A 20,929-nucleotide genomic window follows, 5' to 3' on the forward strand; every position below is an offset into this window, starting at 1 on the left:
CCTGCCCCAGCCTGAACCTCCCCCTCCCTCCCCCTCCTCCTCCTCCTCCATCGAGCCCCGCCTGCAGTGTATAAGCCACAGGTCGGGAGGCGGAGGTGTGCGGATTACAGTGGGATTGCACGTTCGCCTCCAACCCCTAGTCCCACCACCTCCCCACACCCCGCTCAGGATGTGCTCAGTGTTACGGTCAGCACATCGCCATCTGGACACATCCCTGACATATGGACAGCTGCTGGGAGCCCGCGGGTCAGGCAGGCGGAGAGAGTGAGGGAGACAGAGAGAGAGAGTGTGTGAGAGGTGAAGAAGTGATCAGACAGGAAGTAAATAAAGAAGGCAGAAAGAGGGGAAGCAGAAAAGGAAATGCCAGTTAATTCTCTCTCGTGTCGTCGTCTTAGCCGAGTGAATGAAGCAGAGCGCCGGGGAGAAATGTGGGACAATCGGACTCCGCAGCTCACTGTTGGTGTTTGGGTTGTGCTGAGGACATCTACTGTACTTCACTCCCTTCTCTCTTTCTTTTCCTACTCTGCGTTTATCTCACCCCTCCCTCCCTCTCTCACAGACAGCTGGCAGAGCCGGCCTGGCATCGGGGCAGTCCAGACTTCCGCCTCCCGCACAGAGGATTTATAGACTCCCCCCCTGTCACTTGGCATTCTGAAATACCCTGAAATAATTCATATATAACACTGGCTGTCTGGGAGTCTGCCAAAGTACGCGAGCCTCTGAAGTCTGCGCGTGTTTTTTTTTTTGTGTGTTTAAAGAAGAGCTGCTACCTGTCAGGGGTCCTCCTCTTGCCGTGCTCGTTCATCTCCAGCATGATCTCGGAGGAGTCGAGGGGCGAGCTGGCGTTGGCGTCCAGGAGAAGCTGCTCGTGCTGGGCCAGATACTGAGCCGGAGTCTGCTTGGCCAACCTGGCGCAGTGGAGGAGCTCTCTCTGGAGCAGGGGCAGGTTTGCCTTCAGTGGTAAAAACAAGGAAGACAGACATGTTCTGGATTAGGAAGGAAATAAGTTGTTGCAGGACGCTTGGATAAAGATTTATTGAGATGATGTAAATGCAGGGAAGAGTGTTAAGGGGACAAGAGTTAGAAACTCAGCGTGGAGCAACAAATAGATAGGGTGAGAGTGAAATAATGCCAGATTAGGGCGAGAAAAAAAAGGAAGTGATAGATGAAGAGACAGGATGAGATAAGACAGGTCCCTTGACACCTTACTCTGCCATGTGTCTCTCTCTCTCCGGGGTGTGCTGATGTGTAAGTGTGTGTGTGTGTGTCAGTGCTGTCAAATAGCTCTCTCAGACCTGTCTGGTTGATATAACACAGCCATTGCTGCAATGTCCCAGATGTGGAGGATCATCGCACGCCAGGAGGTCTGACACACTCACACACCCATCCTTCAACAGACATTCACAAGCACCTCCCACTGTTTCACCGTAGTAATAGAAGTAAAGTATACACCTATAGGTTTCTATTCAAGAATAGGTTTCCCTCCCTGCCTCTCTGTGAATGCTCTCCGTGTGGAGGCATGAAAAGGTAAAATATCTTCACACACAGCTCTGAAAAACTGGCCATATGGACAGCAGCAGAAAGCTGAAAGACATCAGACTCGATATAACCAACATAAATCAATGCATGAGTGTTTACCTTGAGGAAGGGAATGACGAACGGCCTCAGAGGGAAGTTGGTGGCCTCGTGAAGCTTTGAGTGAAACTCTTCGATGGTGAGAGTGGAGTTCTGCCGGAGAGAATGGAAACAGGAGTGGCTGAGAAACAAACTTTCTTGATACACTTTCTTTTACAGACCAGCACAAGTCCCAAAAAAATCACATTTTTTTTATCTTGTTCGCTCAAGGTCCATATCTTATGCGAGCAAGATAATGTGTTATGCCCGCAAGTTGTTATCTTTTGTGCACAAGATAAAAAAATATCAGCTTTCGAGACTGTATGTAAAATGCTCTGCAACACATTACTGTAAGTTACTGTATGCTTTTATCAAATAACTCAGAGGAAGGAGAAACTGCTGTACAGTAGCGTTGTTGGAAAGATTCATCAAAAATACTTCCACATGAATATAATCAGAACTTACCACCAGCCCCAGCACAAGGCTGCGCACTCTCTCTCCGATCTCTGGCGATATGTCGTTGCCAAACTGCTGCAGCGTGGTCAGGAAGCGTTTCAGTTTGCAGAGTTGGCGGGCACCGCAAGCTGGCGGGAGCTGCTGGTTGGAAAGCGAGGCCGTCGAGGACATGGCTGGCCCATTACTGAAGCCGTTAGGAGTGGATGGAGCACCGTTCAGTGACGTAGGAGAGTGGCTGCTCCCGTTCAGCACTGCAGATACACAGACAGAAGGAAGAGACAACGTGAATAATTGGGTCAGTAGTAGTGAAGGGGCCCTGAAGGCATCTGAGAGATCTGGGGGGCATAAAGAGGGCAGAAGCTGATAGAGGAGTGCAGCAAACATTAGACCCACTTCTACAGTATATGATGCACGGAGGGACTTCATTTTCTGCCAGTTGGACTGCGATCGTGCGTGTGTGTGTGTGTGTGTGTGTGTGTGTGGGCACGCGCGCGTGCGTGTGTGTGTGTGTGTGTTCGCAGTAACTTCAGCTGTCTCACAAGTGGTAGCATCTGACCCCCTCCATCTCCATCTGTATCAGTCTATCCCACCCTGCTGCTCCTCACCCTCTTCCCCCTCACTCACTCACTAGGACACAACTATAAGAGGAACTTGTTAAAGAGGTGCCAAAAATAGTCCCCAGGCCTGTGTTACTTTTATTCCAATAGCAGGTGTGTGGCTAAATCCGGCCCTACACATGTCCACCAGCTGAAAGTAGATTTGCAGCTTTAAGGTTCAGAATAGACACAGCAGTCATACACATATATAATCACTGGCATATTCTTTGTAATGCAGGCGCAAACAAAGTCACACACACACGTTTGACCTTTCCCCTGTTTTCATTTTACTATTTGACACAAAATGCATGCAGAGAGTAGATTTATGTGCCAAGAAAATCTAATTATTTTATGAAAAGCTCAACTATTTTTCTATCTCCTGACTCTCCTGTCATGTTATTATACACATTTATGTGCATTTTTCCTTTGTTTGAATATCTAATGATGATAAAAAGTAACAACGTTGTCTCTCAGATTAGACATATAGTGGTCTTGTATTAAATGTGTGTACTTGTGTTTTTATATAACAGCATATGCAAACTCTGAGTTTTTCATTTAATCTTATTACAGCTGCAGCAACTTGATCTTAATCTGTATGGGCACAGGTGAATGTTACATGTACAGGACTCTCCATTGAACCATTGTGGACCGTAACACTCTACAATAAACTGTATTGTGTTTAATTTAGGCCATTTTATTTCCTTTTTACTTGATTTTATTCATTTTATTTATGTCCTCTTGCCTTATTCTCACTTTATTAGCGTCAAATGGTTTTAATTCTTTTGTAAAGCACTTTGTAACATTGTGAAGAAAAGTGCCATATAAATAAAATGTAGTATCTTATTATAATTACATCACACAAAACATCAAATCACAGCATTTAAGCGTAACATTGCACATGGTCCGTTACAAATAAAATGAAAAGAAATTTCAACTCGTACTTGAAAACAAAACTAGTCTATTTCAACGGTTCCTCTCAGGCATGCTTGTTTCTCGGGCCTGAACACATATGGACTGACCCATGTGATCCCAACAGGCAGCACTTGTTTTCTGGTTTTAGAGAGCGAGAGAGAGGGAGAGGTGCGAGGAGAGCTACACTGCTGACTGTCTGCCACAACAGGTGAAACAACATGGCCTGTCATTGCTATATAGGGAAGAAAGTAGTCTACACACACACTGCATCGCCACCCTGTCCACTGCCGCCGCCGCCGAGCCAGCTGGTAAACAACACAGACACACATATTGCCACAGCCGCACTTGCACATGCGCTCAGAGACACTTGTCCCACTAGCAAGGACACACCAAAAGACACACACACATACATAGATGCTTGCAGGGGCACACACACCTGACACACAAGTGACTTCAACACTTGTTCACCAGGACAGGGAAGAACCACATATTTGGAATTTCGCTGCCTTTACACAAGCAGACGAAGTGTTCGTGACAGTTGGTCAAACAGGGACAAATGACGGTGGAGTGCGTTGTAGATCGCTTCTGAGGTGCCGCTGTATCCATTTGTTCAATTTATTATGGATTGAAGGTTGAATCATTTTATTTTCTAGAATGTCTGACAAATGGCCTGAAATTTAGAATTCGATTTTTTTAGATAAAATTGTCCTTCTTAGCCATATTTTGTATGAGGTGAATTGAGAGTATATACAGTAGTCTTATTTATTATGAGAAGCATTTTTATTTATTTATTTATTTATTTATTTTTCTATTATTCTATTTTGTTTTTATATTTTGTCTTGCTTCAATGTTTTCATCTATCAGTCAATCACTACTGTAAGCTGCTATAACAAGGGAATTTCCCAGTGAGGGATCAATAGTCTTATCTTATCTTATCTTATCTTATCTTATCTTATCAGCCAAATAAGGTAAAGTTTTAAGAATCTTTAGGGCATTGGTGTAGAGAAGCATTTTGGGTGCTTTGGCTATCTTCTCCAATGCTTACTGTAAGGAGCTGTTCCAGTGATGGGTGGCTGGGTCACCACGCTTACCAGATCAATGTTTTTGTCTCACACCTGCCTGGAATGTCTCTTCAATCATCTTCAAGTCAAAGACAACATGCATCTCACAGCAGCTAAACAACGTCGTGTATGACACGCGTTCACTGTATAGAGTTGAGGTGTCATTCATCTTAGAAAGTGGTCAAAAGTAGAAAGGGTCCTTACTCGTTTTACTGGTAGTAGGTGTGAATGAAGCGTTGCGATTGGTTGCTTGGCTGACAGCCGGGGGTGGAGGAGGCATTGTGGGTGGGGTGGACCTGGGCTGGGTTTTCACATCCGCAGGTGAATCTGGCATTGTTCCAACCTTCTGCACTCTGCTACCTGCGATATGAAAGGAGGAAAAAGAAAGAGAGAACAGTCATCAAGAAGGGCTCCAGTATGGAAAAAAAAATAAAAAATTCAAAGTGGAGGCAGCTGGTTAAGGAGGAGAGCACTGACATTTTCACCTGGGAACCATCGATTGTTTCCTGAAACCAAAAGCCCCATAAAAAGAACCAAAACAAATCAATGCAGGGAGTGGAAATGAATCCAAACTTGTATTGTGTCTCTCTTGTTGGAGATTCGTGGGCCTGGGAGACATACAGTAACACCTGCTCACTCGCTCAGCTGCTGCTGACTTGGAGCCCCCCTCCTCCCCTCTCTCTCCTTCACACACACACACACACACACACACACACACACACACACACACACCATGTAGCTCTGACATCCCAATCAGTGCCCCTCCACTGTAACCTCCAACCTGCCGGGCGCACATACATACACACATTCGTATTCGCATGCACACACTCCTCCTCGCCTGTCCCCTCTCGCCTCTCGCCCCCTAGTTCAGACAGCCGGCTTGACAGCCAGTGACAAGTGCAGCTGGATCTGCTGCTGTCCATCACTGTGGACTGGCTTTCAGCAGAGCTCCGTCCTGCTACCAGGAGCTTCACTGTCCTCTGCCAGACACCCTGCCAGGACCAAACAAGGCAAGGCAAGGCCAGGCTGTGCGGCGTGAAGGGGATGGATGGTACAGCACGGGACGCGAGAAGAAAACATGACACTGGGTGCACAAGCAAGTGTGAAGCACTGCTGCCTCACATTCTGTATTTTTATTTTATTTATCAGTGAGCTGAGCGTGTTCTTTCTGTCTGTGTCCATCTGCAGCTGCTGGAACAAGATCTTTCTGTAATGTAAACCTGAGCTGAGAGGTGTGATGACTTTTGCAGGCTGTGAGCAGATAGCTTTAGAGTATGTGTACATGTGTGTAACTGGCAGAAAGCGTGATAAATGTGCAGTGAAAAACAATGAAATCAATATGCTGCACGGTTTATATATTATTAGAAATGTGTTCTACACTAGCTCTACACACCACTATAAGTGGAGTAAACATATGCATTTATAATGTAAGAGTGGGGAGAGAGGGCCTTCTTCTGTGTTCAAATCAGACATCAACAGCACTGCAGACTTCGTAGGCATTCATTGATTCTCAATAACTCTTCTCTCTGTTTTTCTTTTTCTCGCTTTTAGCTGACTCTTGATGCATTACAAGAGAATAGGAGAAAGAAATAAACTCTGTCTAACTCTCAACCATGGAGCCCGAACAACAACCAATCAAAAGTGTTATTTTACATCCTCATATGCCCCCCGCAGTGACCCTGTCATCCTGCTGCTGGCATAGGGAAAGGGGTTACAGTATTATTGGTCAGTGATTAGCTGTTGATAAAAAAAATAAAAATAATAGCACTGCCACCACTCTATTATTGATTAATCGTTTCATTCATTTTTCAAGCAAATGTCAAACATGGTTTCAGCTTCTTTCATGTGAGGATTTGCTGCTCTTCTTTGTCGTATATGATAGTACATGAGGAGTCTTTTGACTTTATACTGTTGGCTGGACACAAGAAGGAATTTTAAGACATAGTTTTGGGCTCTTAGAAATTGTGAGGAACATTTTCTCACAATTTTTTGAAATTTTATTGACTAACCCAGTAATTGATTAATAAACAAACCATGAAAATAGTCCTTAGTCGCAGCCCTACTGTAAATGTTTTCAAATAATGCGCTTTCCTTGTGAACCAACTATGAAGCCAATGTTTTCCTCCATAAAACTCCTGCCTCAGTCGGCGTTAGCCTATTTCTGAGCGCTCATGTAGACGCGCTCAACAGCTGGTGTCTGTATTTAAAGAGCACCGCTCTGGAGTGTGCTGAACGAGGGCCATTGACACAGTGATCCTCAAGAACACGAGGGGCACTCCGCTGTTTGCCCCAACGCAAGACGCTCTGAACATAAACACACAAGGTTGTAGCTCGAGGCAGACGGGGGGGACGGCTGGTATAAATAGATGCGGCCATTCTCTTCTGAAGAATCCTAAACACACAAACAAGCTCTCAGTCGGTGCTGCTGATTTGGCGAGCTGCTTCCTGCGGGGAGGATTTTGTTTCAGTAAATTTGTCTTTGATCAAATTTAGTGTGCCACTGTATGCAGAGAGTACTGTGGGGCTTACAGTACAGTATACATCCAGTAAACAATCTTGCTAGTGCTAGTTCCCCATATTGATCAATTGATAGTCTGAAGCTTTAATTAACAAGAGCTGGACAGGTGGAGAGGAGAGGAGAGGAGAGGAGAGGAGAGGAGAGGAGAGGAGAGGACCGTCCAGTCTGTTTGTCTGCTCCCACCGTGGGATTATAGACAGCTGTTTAATCTGACCAGCTACAGGGACAAGGCACACACATACGCGCCACGCTCTGGATTTCACTTTTAATACATTAGGAAGTCTGCTAGGTCTGCCACCCCATCTGTTGCCATTTGTGCTCCCATTGTGCTTTGTGCTGAAGGACGAAACACTCAGAGTGAGAGAAGAAGGAGGAGAGAGAGACTGGTGCACCAGGTTAAACAGACCTGTGGTTATAAGGTCCATGCCTATGCTCCTGTCTGCATTGCTGCACAGGTTTTTATGTGGCTCTCTGATATGGAGCCACTTTGTGATCAATACAGCTGAGAATAGATCCACTCAGGAGATACGTTGCTGTCTGTCACAAACCCTAACTACTGAACGTCACGTCGAAAACAAAACAATAAGATGAAGTCATTACCTACCGCTCTGCTGCTGTCTGTGTCTGCCTCTGTTTCTCCGACTCTCTGAACAGCTGTATGTCTGCACATTTGACGTAACTGGGGCTAAAAGATTGCTCACCAAAGAAACAGTCTGCAGTCTGAGTTCTAAAAATGTTCTCTGTCTTTGACTCTCCCCTTGTGCCATGATGAAACAAGATGAAAAACAATTCAGTGCGAGGCACACAAAACCACAGATCATGTACTGTACAGCTGCACACACACAGTGCACGAGCCATTCTGGGGTCTCATTATAGATTTAAGAACATATGCCTTCACTAAAGCCCTTAAAAACAAACACACACACTCATACTCAAATAAATACTATCATGTAATGAAAGGCCATTAGAAGGCCATTCAGATGCATTTGGTCCGTGCATTGAATGCATGCATTACTGTGTGTGTGTGTGCACACGTGTGATGTGTGTGCGTGTGTGATCGTGCTTCCACTGGAAATACAGCTGCAGCTTATTAGCTTTAGCTAACCGCTGCAGAACAGTCCCCTTAAATCCCTCCTGTCTATTCAATCTCTCGTACTCCACAGAGACTCTCGTCAGTGACCACATAGCCCTAAAACTCTCCCTCTGTCTCTCGCTCCTTACATCCCTCCCTCCCTCCCTGCCTCCCTCCCTCCCACTGTAATTCCCCCAGTCTCCAGGAATGCTGTTGTTTTTAATTTCTCCCAGCTGCTCTGGCTGGCTGCCCGGCCGCCTGCCTTCCCACATCTGTTCCCTATCAGGCCGCTGAGGAGTCCACACAAACAGAGCCTGAGCCCCTGGCCCCCAGCCTCCCACCAGGCCTTCATATCAAAACATGGGGATTGTAGCCCTGTGCCCTGGACCTAAGACTTCAGGGTACAGCACCCACAGCACCCTCCTCTCCCTTCCAACCAGCCAAAATCCAGCCTTTAAGAGGAAAATGAGTGCTGACATCACAAGAACAATATGACATATTTTACAAAAATACCTTTCTGTGCGCCTTCATGTACGACTTGTTATCAGTGTGAAAGTCTGAACTGTGTCACAGGTAAGATAGGAGTGTGCGTGTGTGTCTATCTGTGTGTCAGCAGCACACGGGCTGCTTCTGCAGACAGATCCCAGACTCCACTTCATCTTGAGCAGATTTAGAGTTCAGAGGCTTTAAAGCCCTCACTAATGACAGGGTGGGAGACAGGCCTGTACAGTGTGTGCATAAACACACACACACACACACACACACACACACACACACACACACACACACACACACACACACACACACACACACAAATAGATACACAGATGTATGCACACATGCTTGCAAGTTGGATGTTGGGTGCATATGCTCACGCTGCGGACACAAACACATATTTTTCCCGTATGTTACTTGAGAATCCCTGTGATAGTACACATGCAGCGCCGGCTGAGCAAACACGCCGAACAAAAAAACAAACTGGAGGTGGGGGTGGATGTGGGGAGCGGGGGGGTTCTCCTTAATAAGCACTGACAAAAGCCCTTCTGTCTTTGATCAGCTTACCATGAGCAAATCAATGACAAGTCACCAGCTTTTTCTAAGTCACACACTTCAAAAATGTCTGAAACTGGCAAGAAAAACAAGGATAACTTGAGGACAGGCAGGGAGTGAAGATGGACCGAAGGCAATTTATCCAGAGCCAGAGGTGCTAAGGGTAGAGGAGTTGTACTTCTCTCTCTCTGAGCTGCAGGGATCCTGTCATACAGTGCTTATATCTGTGAAAGCTGTTATTGATGTAATTGTATTGAAGTTCTAGCGACCATCTGTTCTCCTTTGGGAGGGCCTGGCTCCTCTCGTCGGCAGTGAAGTGGTTATGTGCAGCATATCACTGCTGCCGACGTGCTCGCAGAGAAAAAACTTCCTTTTCAGATTTTCCCAACGGCTGCTAATAAAATCCAGATGCTAGACTGGAGCTGTTTCTGCCTCTCTCCCTCATCGCTCCCTCCTCCTCCTCCTCCTCTCCTCCCTCTCCATCTTCTGTCCTTCCACATCTCTTCTCTTAGTCACCCCCCTCCTCCCTCCTTTCCCTTGTCTTTCTCCATTGCTAATCATTTATTGTGCTCTTTTCATCTACCTCTCCTCTTCTCGTTCCATCCCTCCTCCCCCCACAATCCATCCATCCTCACCTCCTTCTCTCCCTCCAGCCACTAACCCAGAGCCATTCCTAAATAAAGGAAAGTATTTGCGACATTTGGCCGAGGCGGCTGTGCCAAGAACAACTCCCTGGCTAGCCAGACACATCTGGAGTGTGTTAGGACTGCACTGGGCACCGGTACCCACACTGGCTATCCCACCACATGTACACACACAAAAAATGGTTACAAATACTGGACTATAGGAATCATATACACGTATATGCATACTTTTTTGACTAGCTTGCCGTTCTCACATTGAAAACTGTTATTCTTGTTGCTCGCCAGACAGCCCGGCAGCTGTATGCACAAATTCTCTGTTGTCCTTGTTTCTGTGTTGAATACACTTCCTCGGCAGCAATAGAGGAAAACAGGGTTTATTTGCATAATTGTGCGAGTACATGACTCCTTGCATGTATTCTTTGTGTATCCATATGTGTGTTGTGCTTCTGCGTGTGTCTCTGTGTGTGTTTGTGTGTGTGTGGCTCCAGGGTCTCTGTGTGAGAGGAGTTGAACACCTGAACATCAATAACTGTCATGTGGGCCACCTGGGACCCCACAGCCAGCTTGCACCATGGGCACAGAGCCATCACCAGCACAGCTGCCACAGAGAGGAACGAGGGGGAGGGACGTATGAGGGAGGAAGTAGGAGACAAGGAAGACACACACACACACACACACACACAGCTATATGAGGAGGTGACTGTGCATATACATCTGGGAACGGGTCAGAGAGACGGAGAGGCAGACAGATGAGGATTTACATGTAGCTTCTGCTCTGTGTGATAACTCTCCTTTGTTCCCCCTCGTCTACGTCTTCTTTTCTACGTCCTGCCAGCCGTGCGCCTCATTTTGCCAGCTGAGAGCTCAGCCTCGGGCTGCAACGTTACAACATCAGATCAGACTTTCTTTTGTCATTCCTCTTTCAGATGAGCTCAGTTAGCGGGCTCCATCAGACATGATATCATTCATTTTAATATGAGGTACACTGTTGATATGCTGGCATGAAATAGAGTTCTGCAGGAGACCATAACTTCTCCTGTGTTTTCAAGATCAGACCTGACTGAACCCGAATATGAGACCTGAGCACAGCCTGAGACTTTTTAATTTCATCTAATACTGACTTTTAGCTCATCAGGTAATGTGACACAGAAGCTGTACTTTCTCCCTTTCCTCCTTGCTGCTCAGCACTGCCAATTTACTTGCAACACATCTTATGCAGATACTTGGCACAGTTAGAGATAAACAGATGGATTTCTTAAAGAGGCACTATGTAGTTTTGGAGAAGAAATTTAAACTCTCATATTTACAATAATAGTGAGGTTATAATACAAACTCACTCTTTTTCCATTACTGAATAAACAGATGTTCTCAGAGGAAAATAGGATCCCCAGAGCACTGTCTGAAGCTAGAAAGGTGGCAGGGTCCGCCATATATAAACAAAGTAAAACAATATGAAATTGTGTTGTTCTTTAAGGTCAAGTTTGATTATTTAGTTTATTAAGGCATAAAAAATCAGTCAAAGCAGATCCTTCTCTTCTGATCAAAATGTCCTCCCAAAAACTACATAGTGCATCTTTAATGAATTACATGTTTAAATAATAAAAACCTAGTTTTTATTATTTAAGTTCTACTACCTGACCTGAACACACCAAGTCCCACCAGAGTATAAGGTCACTCTAGTATTAAAATCAAACACATAAATCTCATTAAAAAATCACATTAAGGGAATTGATTTGTTGCAGTGATGGTAACCAATAACCATCAATAAGTCATAAACACATTTAAATAGCATAGAAGGAAGAAAAAAGCCTCCGTCCCACTGTCAGAGGATGTTCACAATGACTGCACTTACATAAATAAGCTCCCCGACCAAACACCTGCAGCCTCACCCAGCACCAATTAGCTCATCAGGCTTTTAATTACTCTGTTAATTGCATACAGGCAGCATGAAGGGCAGCCTGGGAATAGGGCAAGGGGGGCCTCCTGAGGACCCAGCCTGACGAGCCTGACAAACAAAGAGGAGGTTTTCTACCAACAGCAGCCACAACAGAGCGGCTCTGGAGGCTGGGAGGAGAAGCAAAAACAGGAGACAACAGCTCCAAGTGCCTCATCAGCAGCACTGTAGCGCCGAGTGACATCACTTCCTGTTCTGATCAGTTAGGCATGGAGACTGTGAGCGGGGTGATGAGAGGAGGCTGGGGAAAGCAGGAGAAGCAGTTGAGGGGAGAAAGGAGTGACGAGAGTTGTGTGTTGCATGTGTGAGCGGCTACACTACATCTGGATTAGCTCGTATCGGTCATAGGAGGGGAGCAGGGGGTGGGTTGGCGTTGGAGGGGCGGGTGAGAGGAGCAAGCGTGGGAATGTCCCACTGTTAAGTTTAGGGCATGTGGGCTCACTGTATTTGTGGGAGAGTTAGGCCGGAGCCTCCACAGAGTGACCTGTCCGTCGTAGAGCTCTGCGATAACACAAACATCCTCCTAACTGCACGCACTCACACATTCAAGAGGGAGGCCGCTGACATGAGAAAGGCAACACAGGCGTGAGAACTTCTGTATTTGTTTTCACCTCGTGTTATGTGGCATTTATGCCTCATCCTTATCAAATGTCTGTATCTATTGATCTTTTTTAGTGTATCAGTCTGGCCGCCTGCGTGTCTCTCTCCCTCGCAGCAGATGTCCTCCCTCCATTTCTTCCAGGAGCAGTGTTTGAGGAGGTGTATCCAGGAAACAGTGGCCGGCGCTCACTTCCTGTGTGACAGGTGTGCGATGGAGGCCTGACAGCTGCTGTCCTGCTCTCTCTTTCCCTCTCTGTATTCCTCTCTCCTGTTTCTCCCTCTTTCCAGCCAGCTGCAGCAGAGAGCAGCTCTGTTTGTTCTTACGTCACCGTTGCTGCCTGCTGATTTATGGAGCACAAAAGACTTAGATTTGACCCTGGCAACACACACACATGCACACACAGACGCACACACCACGGCAACTGCAGCATCTCCGTCCTTCCTCCTCATAAGCCCGGAGTCTTTACATGTGTGTGAATTGTGGCTGCCTATTTTCCTCCCGGTGTCTCTCGCTCTTATGCTTTGTGCACCGCTAAAAAACTGACACTGAGCTGTCACTTACAGCTAAGATAGAAAAACAAACAGGAGATTAGGCATTCTCCTGCTTGATGTCATGTATTTCATTTCATTCAGTGTTAAATGTCTGCTCTGTCACTGTGGAGCTGTCAGCACTGACAAAACTGTCTGTAGTCTGAACCGCTCCCCAGCCTGCCAGCGCTCTAATGCCTCTTCATTTGGCCCACAGGCACAGTAACAATAGCTCCTGACATTAGCCAGGCATGGATAGGGTGTTTTGTATTATCCTGGACCCCATAGGTGCCACACATGCACACACATCGACACACACAAATCACTGGGAAACAGAATGTGGCGGAGAAGGGGGGGGGGGCATTCATGTGACAGGTTAGAGAGAAGCTTTGACAGTTTCTCCATTTAGCCTAAAGCCAGCTCATGCTGGAAGCCGCTGAAATAAATACCAGCTACTCCTCTGGGACTCGAGCCGACTACGGGACGCCATCACAAAAACAGAGCGAGCGGGCGAAGAAAGAGAGTGACTGCAGTGACAGTAACACGCTGATTAAGTGAGCTAATTGGCAAATCGAGATGACCCGCTGATTAATGTTCAAATTAATGGTCAAAGTTAGTGGACAGCAACATGTGGCTCTTTTATAAAGGAACTTTTCTGAGGTGAATCATAAGATTGGATTACGTCAGTGCAGGAGGATTTTTATTCATTACAAAGTTTACTACGTAGACTCCGAGGATTACAATTTTGACCAAATGTTTTTGTTTTTCTGAGACATTTGACACATTAATAGTGTGTTGCATGACAGTTTGTTTGATCCTTATCAGTTTTTGCATTTTCTAATATCATGAAATATATTTGTTGTAGGATGAGATTTTCTAATGTCAGGGACTACATGATTAAAGGTGGGATAATGTAAGAATGTTGGTTGAAAACATTTAAAACTTTACTTAAATTAACAGAATAACAGTTTTAGCGTTATGATGTCTATGTATTGTAACAAGGTGTGAGTAGCATGCTAAACAACTAGCCCCATCCCGTCCGAGTCCAAAGCTCCTGTGCTAGCAGTATAAACCGGACCATGGATCTAGTTGGATCTTTAATTAAAACCTGGATACAGCGTTGGACACAAAGCCCCCTTAATTCTTATGAAAGCTGCTCAGTGGCACATGAAGCCAAAATAGCTCGACTTCCCGGGTATAAAAATCCCCGGCCCTTCCGCGTTGCGGGGCCCGTAGAACACGTACTCTAGAGACATTCACCGACAGAGCAGCTAACTCGAACAGAGATAAAATGATTCTAGACTTCTAGACTTTCCAATTTAATTGGGCCTATTGGGTGAAATTATGATAGTAAAACCAGTCATGTTGCTGGGGTTGTGGCACAATAATTGTCTACCGTTTTACAGACGCTTCTTTCACAACGTAAGCTTATTGGAAAGAGTCTTTTTGGTCTGTACTGCTAACTGAGCTAACTAGCTACAGTTGGCAGCAGTTAGCTGTAACTTTGCTGATGTGTTGCCCCCTATTTGTTACTGTAAGTATAAATTCCACAAATGTCCTATTCTTACATATTGCACCTTTAAACCGGAGATTGATACTAAAGTTTTCAGAGGCTGATCCTGCATAATGCAAGTGTACAGATGTGCGCAGAGACCGCTTCAAAAATGACAACTCCCAGAGGTCAGAACACATCACTAATAGGACGATCTTTCTCTGAGGTAGCACTTGAAAGATGGAGTGGAAGCCTTCAAACACACCCCGCTGAGGCTCCTGGTGACTTTAAATGCCAGCTGATAACTCGCTCCTCAAAGTGACCACTGCTCTTTGACACATCAGTAAGATCTCTGACCTCCCTCTCTCTGCACTCTGAATAAATACCCCTCAGAAGCTAATATGTCCATTTCTTAGTGAAATTAGTGCTTAGCACAAGCACTGCTTTTATCTGAATTGGTAGAGTTTGTTTGCATGTGTGTGTGGAGAGAGAGAGAGAGGCGCAGAGAGGGAGAGGAAGGAAGGCTGGAGCCGAGATTAAGGTCTGTACAACTAACTGGTAACACAACGGCACTCAATGGCTCAGCCTCCCATTTGAAGAGAGACGGAACCATCTGTGTGGCACAGGATCTGTTTCCAGGAGATAACGGCTTTTTTAATTTCACAAATACTGTACAGAGGGAGAGAGAGAGAGAGAAAGAGAGAGCGAGCGTGAGAGACGTGCCTTCCTTCCCAATCTCTGCATGCATGCTCCTCCGCTGCAGCACTTCCTCAGACGTCCAGAGAGGACTGCTTTGGAGTGGAGGCCTTAATAAGTTCAGTCTGTGTTCCTTTGTGCTTGTTTACTCCCTGCCTGTGATAAAGGCCTCGGCGTGGGGGCACAAGGAAAGGGAGGGGTTCATTATATCAGGTAGCGGCGGCGATATGAACTTCCCATTTTCTCTGTTGGCCTGTCCGTTTGGCTTGATTAAAACAGCGCTCAGCGCTACTGTAGATTAGCCCAGCTGTTTCCTGTGTCTGACTCTGATCCGAACACACTTCCTAAACACAGAGCGGAGGGGGTGGGAGGTGAGAGGGTGCTGCAGGCAGAGTGGGACGGGGAAGAGAAGTGGGTCAGCAGAAGGTCAGAGGTCCATGGGGAAGCGAGGAAGTAAAAGGTGAGGAGGGAGAGCAGGAGGTGAAATAGGCACAAGACGAGGAAGGGAGGAGGAGAAAGAGTTGTTTTCTCGGGTGTAGCTGTCAGCGATTCAGCCCGACGTACGGTACATGTGAATCATCAGTGTTGTCACATTTGTTTGCAACTACATTCACGACTGAGCTTGTCTGCGCACTGGAAATGTGCCTCTCTTTTGAAATGCGTAATTGAGGGCGCTATTTGTCAGCGCTGCTGTATACGTTGACGTAATTTTAGTAAGATGAAGTCGATTCAACAAATAATTTCCTCAGCCATAAATGTCACAGACAAGGTGCATTTCACCTGCTCTGCATGCATGGAAATCTGTAAAGAAGACATCTGATAATTCAAGTGCAAAACAGTGTAGCGGGGAATAAATGGTGTGTGTGTGTGTGTGTGTGTGTGTGTGTGTGTGTGTGTGTGTAACTATATGTTTTTCTTGGGAATCTGAGTGGACATGTGCACATGTAGGGGAGCAAAGGAGAAAAAGAGAGAAAGAGTGATATTTCACACACACATTTGGGGTTTTACTTGGCCTCCACCCTCTGCCTCTGCTCCCACGCTGTGGCGTCAGCGGGCCAGCCATCCAGCGAGTGTGTTTCTCATTCCATCAGATGTTGGGAAGCTGTTCGCTTCTCCGCTCTAGTCTCTGACATTCTCCATCTCCCCTGAGAGGCTGGGCAGCCTTGTCACAGTAATGTCAAACACATGTGGAACAGACCAGGGCAGACACACACACACACACACACACACACAGGACGGAGGACGGGGCAGGAGGCGGCCAGAACCACACTGGTCTTTCCCACTGTGTATTAGGATAAACAGCAGTGAAACCATAGAGATGCAGCGCCGGGAAAGTCACTTCATCACTCATTTGCTCCCCTATTATTTCACAAAAACACACACATTTACACACTGATCTCTTTAAACTCACTTTAACTGTACAGTAAGTACTCAGTGCTGCAAAACATTAATGGCAATTTGTCGCCCTGAACATAGAAAACACCAAAGAAGTCCTACCAAATGTCAAAAAACCTTCATAACTCTCTTCGATGCTTCACTGTCTCCTCTTCAAAAAACATCCTAATTCAGTGGTCTGCCATTTATCACTTCTATCACGAACTCACACACATGCAGGGCACTGAAAACCACTCATATTACCAACAATTATGGCTCCTCAGTTACCGCAGTTTTCATCATTCTGTAGCTATTTGTTCTCAAACGGAGGCTCTACTTTTCTCTCTTATTTTGAAACTGTCTGATCAGTTGGAGCCTAATGGTCTCACCCTGGAGGCAAAGCTGTGCGACTGTCTACAAGAGAAAAAACAGACCCCAACTCTTGAATGACACAAATAAATAAACAATTTGGAACAAAGAAACATATACAACAGTTAAGATTGCTCGTTGAAGCACAGTTACAGACGTCAAAAGGGACAAATGTGAACTCTGTGCACAAATCACCTCGATTTGAGTCATTTCTTGTACTGTTGTACTAACTAAGAATAGAGTGGGTTTGTGGGGGAGGGGTATTAGGATCATTTCCTTAATATATATACACAGAGGCTCTGTTTAGGACTCACACACAAACATTAAAAATAAATAGGCCACACACGAACTGTGTGGTGATGTAAAAGAATATGCTCTACAGCAATGGCTTCCAACTTTGGGGTCAAGTTCCCGTAAGTGGTCTGAGGGGTCATGAAAGGTAGAAGAAGAAGAAGAAGAAGAAGAAGAAGAAGAAGAAGTCAAACTATCTTTTCTTTAATATTAATGTTTGTGCTACTCACAACTAACATATTATGACTGTTTGTGTAGCTGCTGCTCCTTTTCTTATTATATCAGATATAACACTGTATACATCTGTTTGTTGACTTCCAGGAAGCCCACACATGCACACGCAGCCACATAAACACACACAGGCCTGATGTCTTTGGCTTGTGTCGACCGCTTTGCCTCGTCTTGTTTGTGATGGCCCAGGTGTCTGTGTTGTGCTGACCACCTGACCGGCCTCGCTGTGCCGCTCGCAGCTCCCGCCCACCCGAGGCCATCTGCTCCGCTCATTAATTAGGAGACAGCCAGTTTCACCTGCACTGCCCGCATTTAGATTACAATAATTACCACACACACACACACACACACACACACACACAGAGACGGAGCACACTCAACAAGCCCACACACTCATACAGTAAACACATAAACACAGCATCCATAGACCTGCACCAGACACAGAAGACTAATGACTTGCACCATCTCCTGCCTGCAGTTTTTTCAGTCTAACGCCTCTAGTTAACATTGGCACATGCAGGAGTACAGAAAATATTGTGTCTTTGATACCTTAATGGTAAAACATTAGTCATGATGTGCCTGAAATAGCAGCAATGAATCACAGAATGAAACAAACAAGAAGACAAAAACCCATCATGGAGCAAAGGGAAGTAAAGTGTGCGAGTGTCGGCGCTGACTCTCTGCTGGTTTCCTTAAAAGAAAACAGGTAGCCTGGCTTTCTTTTAAAGTCCTTCGGTATGTTTCCCTCTGTGTATAAAACAGGAGACATCCCATCCATGCACCTGTGGTGGATGGGAATTGAATAAACACTCGGCAGGCCGGGGTCATAATGAACGGCCTGCCTTTTTAAGAGAGCTACTTAATGATGAAGTGGGGACACCTGCCTTAGCAGGCGGCTGGCCGGGCCCAGCTGAGAGACGGGGCGGCCAGCGTTTGGAGAGAGGGAGGCAGGGACGCTCGCCTGGTGGTGGTGGTGGTGGTGGTGATGGAGGTATAATGTGCGGTGAGGCAGGGTGTCTGCACTGCGGTTTCACCTCTGCAACCTCCCATCCATTGTTGGAGACTATTATCAGCTGTTCAATTATTCAGATGATATTTACCAGGGCCAATTATACAGGGCCGCGTCCTGCAGAGAAAATGGCCTGAGTGTTTTACTGTTGCACTCACAGGCAGGAGAGTGCGCTGCTGAGGCTGTTCAAGTGGGGGTAGAAACCTTTGGCTGCACTTGTTTCTTCTCAGGGAGTGTCCCCATGAAAGTCACAAGGGTTGCTGTAAATTATACACCATGATTTCAGCTTTTGTGCTCACTTTTCTGTTGTGTTTATTCCCTTCGGTTGCCATAGTATTCCTGTTAAACACTCCCCCTGCCTCCTTCTTTAATGTCTCCACAAGTTGATATCCCCACACTGACAGATCTGTCTTCAAGTCTCGTTTTTTTTCTGGCGATGCGCTATAGTATCATCAACGAAAAGGTGGAGGCACCGTGGAGTTCACTTAAGGCTAAATGTCTACATTTATCCCTTCACACCCATCACCTCCATGCAGCCCAGATGGACACCAAGTTCATAGAGATTTTGTGTCATCACTTTGTCTGAGCATCACTTTGATGTGCAGCACAGACTGACGGGGCGAACTCATAAACCCTCCGAGTGTCTTTCTCACCACACTTCCTACTACTTTAAAGTAACAACAAACAGGTAAATAAAAAGAGATATGTGAGGTAATAATAATAATAATAATTATAATAGATTATAATAAATGCACGTTCCTGGGCAGAGTTTGCTATCTTTATATCTGTCATAAGCAACAATCAAATAATAAGAAATGTGCTTTTTCACTTGCAGGGAACCCTTTTTTTCTTTCCCTTTATTTAATATCTTAAACCGTCTGAAGACAAATGGATATGTTAAATTAAAGTGGGCATAATAGAAACAAAAAATAAAAAGAAAGAAAGAAATAAGCTTTGATATAGAGACAGAAGCCTGGTTTGTCTTCACCTCCACATCAACACGCCGCTCTAACAGCTGCAAACATCATGTTGACCAGAATGTGAGTTTAAACTTGAAAAGATTCAGCAGTTGAAGTCTTTAAAATATGAAAAACAAAAATCCTTTTTGATCTCTTAAGCCCTGAATATAAAAAAAAATGCATTTCAAGAACACTTCACTCCAATAACAAATTAAACATTTCCCCCATTATTTGCTTCAAAACAGCCCAGTTTGCAGGTTGCACTTACTTTGTGAAGGTCGAGGTCAGGCTGAGGTAATTGTAGCGGTGATAATCCACACCGAGTAGCTTCTGAAACAGCTTTTATATCGTCTCAATCCTCATTATTTGGATAAAACAAGGGTAAAGCCTTTTGCTTAATAGTGCGGGGGACCACTCAGGTGTTCTCCCCTCCTTTTTTTTTTTTTTTTTTGCTTTTTTGTTTTTTGTTCTAGAAATCTTGAGAGGAAAGAGAGGCAGGAGCCACAGTCTGACACAAAAGAAGATGTTTAACTTTCCTTTGGGAGTTCAAAAAGGGGTCTTGACTTTCCAGGTTCAACAAATGATGAGGTATTTCTCTTCTCGCTTATATCGGAAGGAAAAGGAGGAAATAAAATCAGAGCCAGGGCTCTTGGGTCCTTAAGCACACTGATGTCTTTGGTTTGGCAGTCTGTGTTGTGTTTTGTGTAGATGTGAAAACAATCACAACTTGTCCCGGTCGTGTAAATCCGCTCTCTTGCTCATTTTGACCATCCCGGACAAAAAATAAAAAAAACAATAAAAAGAGAGAGAGGAATAAAGGAGCAAAAATACAGTCTTAACCGCAGAAACAGACACAACTATTCACCGGTTTTTTATGTTGTTAACTGTCCACATATCCACGCGTCTCCCGTGTGGAAACGATCAAGGTGCGGATCCTCTCGGCTGCAGGGTGCGTCTATTATTCCTCCTGTGACAACTTTAAAAACCTTCAGTTCACAGTTGAGCCACAGTCCGTGGTGTCAGGAACAAGTCCGTATGCATCCGGTGAGATCAATTTCCCTTTTTTTTTCTCTCAACAAAAACACAGTTTCTCCACAGCCCGTGGCCGGTGTGCTGCTCTCCTACCACGCTCCTCTCTGTGGTCCTTCTCCTTCTCCTCCTCCTCCTCCGACGCGCCGATCCTCCGCCGACCTGCCGTCAGATGGTGTCAGGAAACCTTCACTTCTCTCCCGATGAGAATCACAGTCAGCTGAGCATATTTTAACCTCTCTGTTCCCGTCGATGAGCAATTTTTCGGGTTTTCAGACTTGGTGTTTTGTCTTCACTGATGAGTGGAGCCCACACTGTGCGCAATAACCGCGGCTCTCTCCTCCTCCTCCTCTCTGTCCTCGCTGTAGCCTTCTGTCTGCGTTTAAACACCATCTGGAGCTCCTAACCTCTCTCTCTCTCTCTCTCTCTCTCTCTCTCTCTCCCTCTCTCTCTCTCTCTCTCCCCCACCCCCCA

The 20,929-nt window shown here is 45.6% G+C and overlaps 1 protein-coding gene across 4 annotated transcripts in view; it reads right to left on the minus strand.

Moving 5' to 3' along the window:
• cbfa2t3 (CBFA2/RUNX1 partner transcriptional co-repressor 3) overlaps positions 1-20,929 on the minus strand; it is a 44,523-nt gene that overhangs the window by 14,113 nt on the left and 9,481 nt on the right. For 3 of the 4 annotated variants that reach the window (XM_084357640.1, XM_084357639.1, XM_084357638.1), the window contains exons 2-5: positions 4,844-4,999; positions 2,080-2,321; positions 1,639-1,728; positions 771-952 (exon numbers count right to left, since the gene is read on the minus strand). In XM_084357640.1, the coding sequence (XP_084213766.1) occupies positions 771-952; positions 1,639-1,728; positions 2,080-2,321; positions 4,844-4,999 (670 nt within the window). Of the gene's footprint in view, positions 1-770; positions 953-1,638; positions 1,729-2,079; positions 2,322-4,843; positions 5,000-19,694; positions 20,836-20,929 lie in introns of those variants that run through there. The other variant, XM_084357641.1, reaches the window with a different exon arrangement.

This window comes from Pagrus pagrus (assembly GCF_965226575.1).
Source record: "Pagrus pagrus genome assembly, chromosome: 1".
In the NCBI taxonomy this organism is placed as follows: Eukaryota; Metazoa; Chordata; class Actinopteri; order Spariformes; family Sparidae; genus Pagrus; species Pagrus pagrus.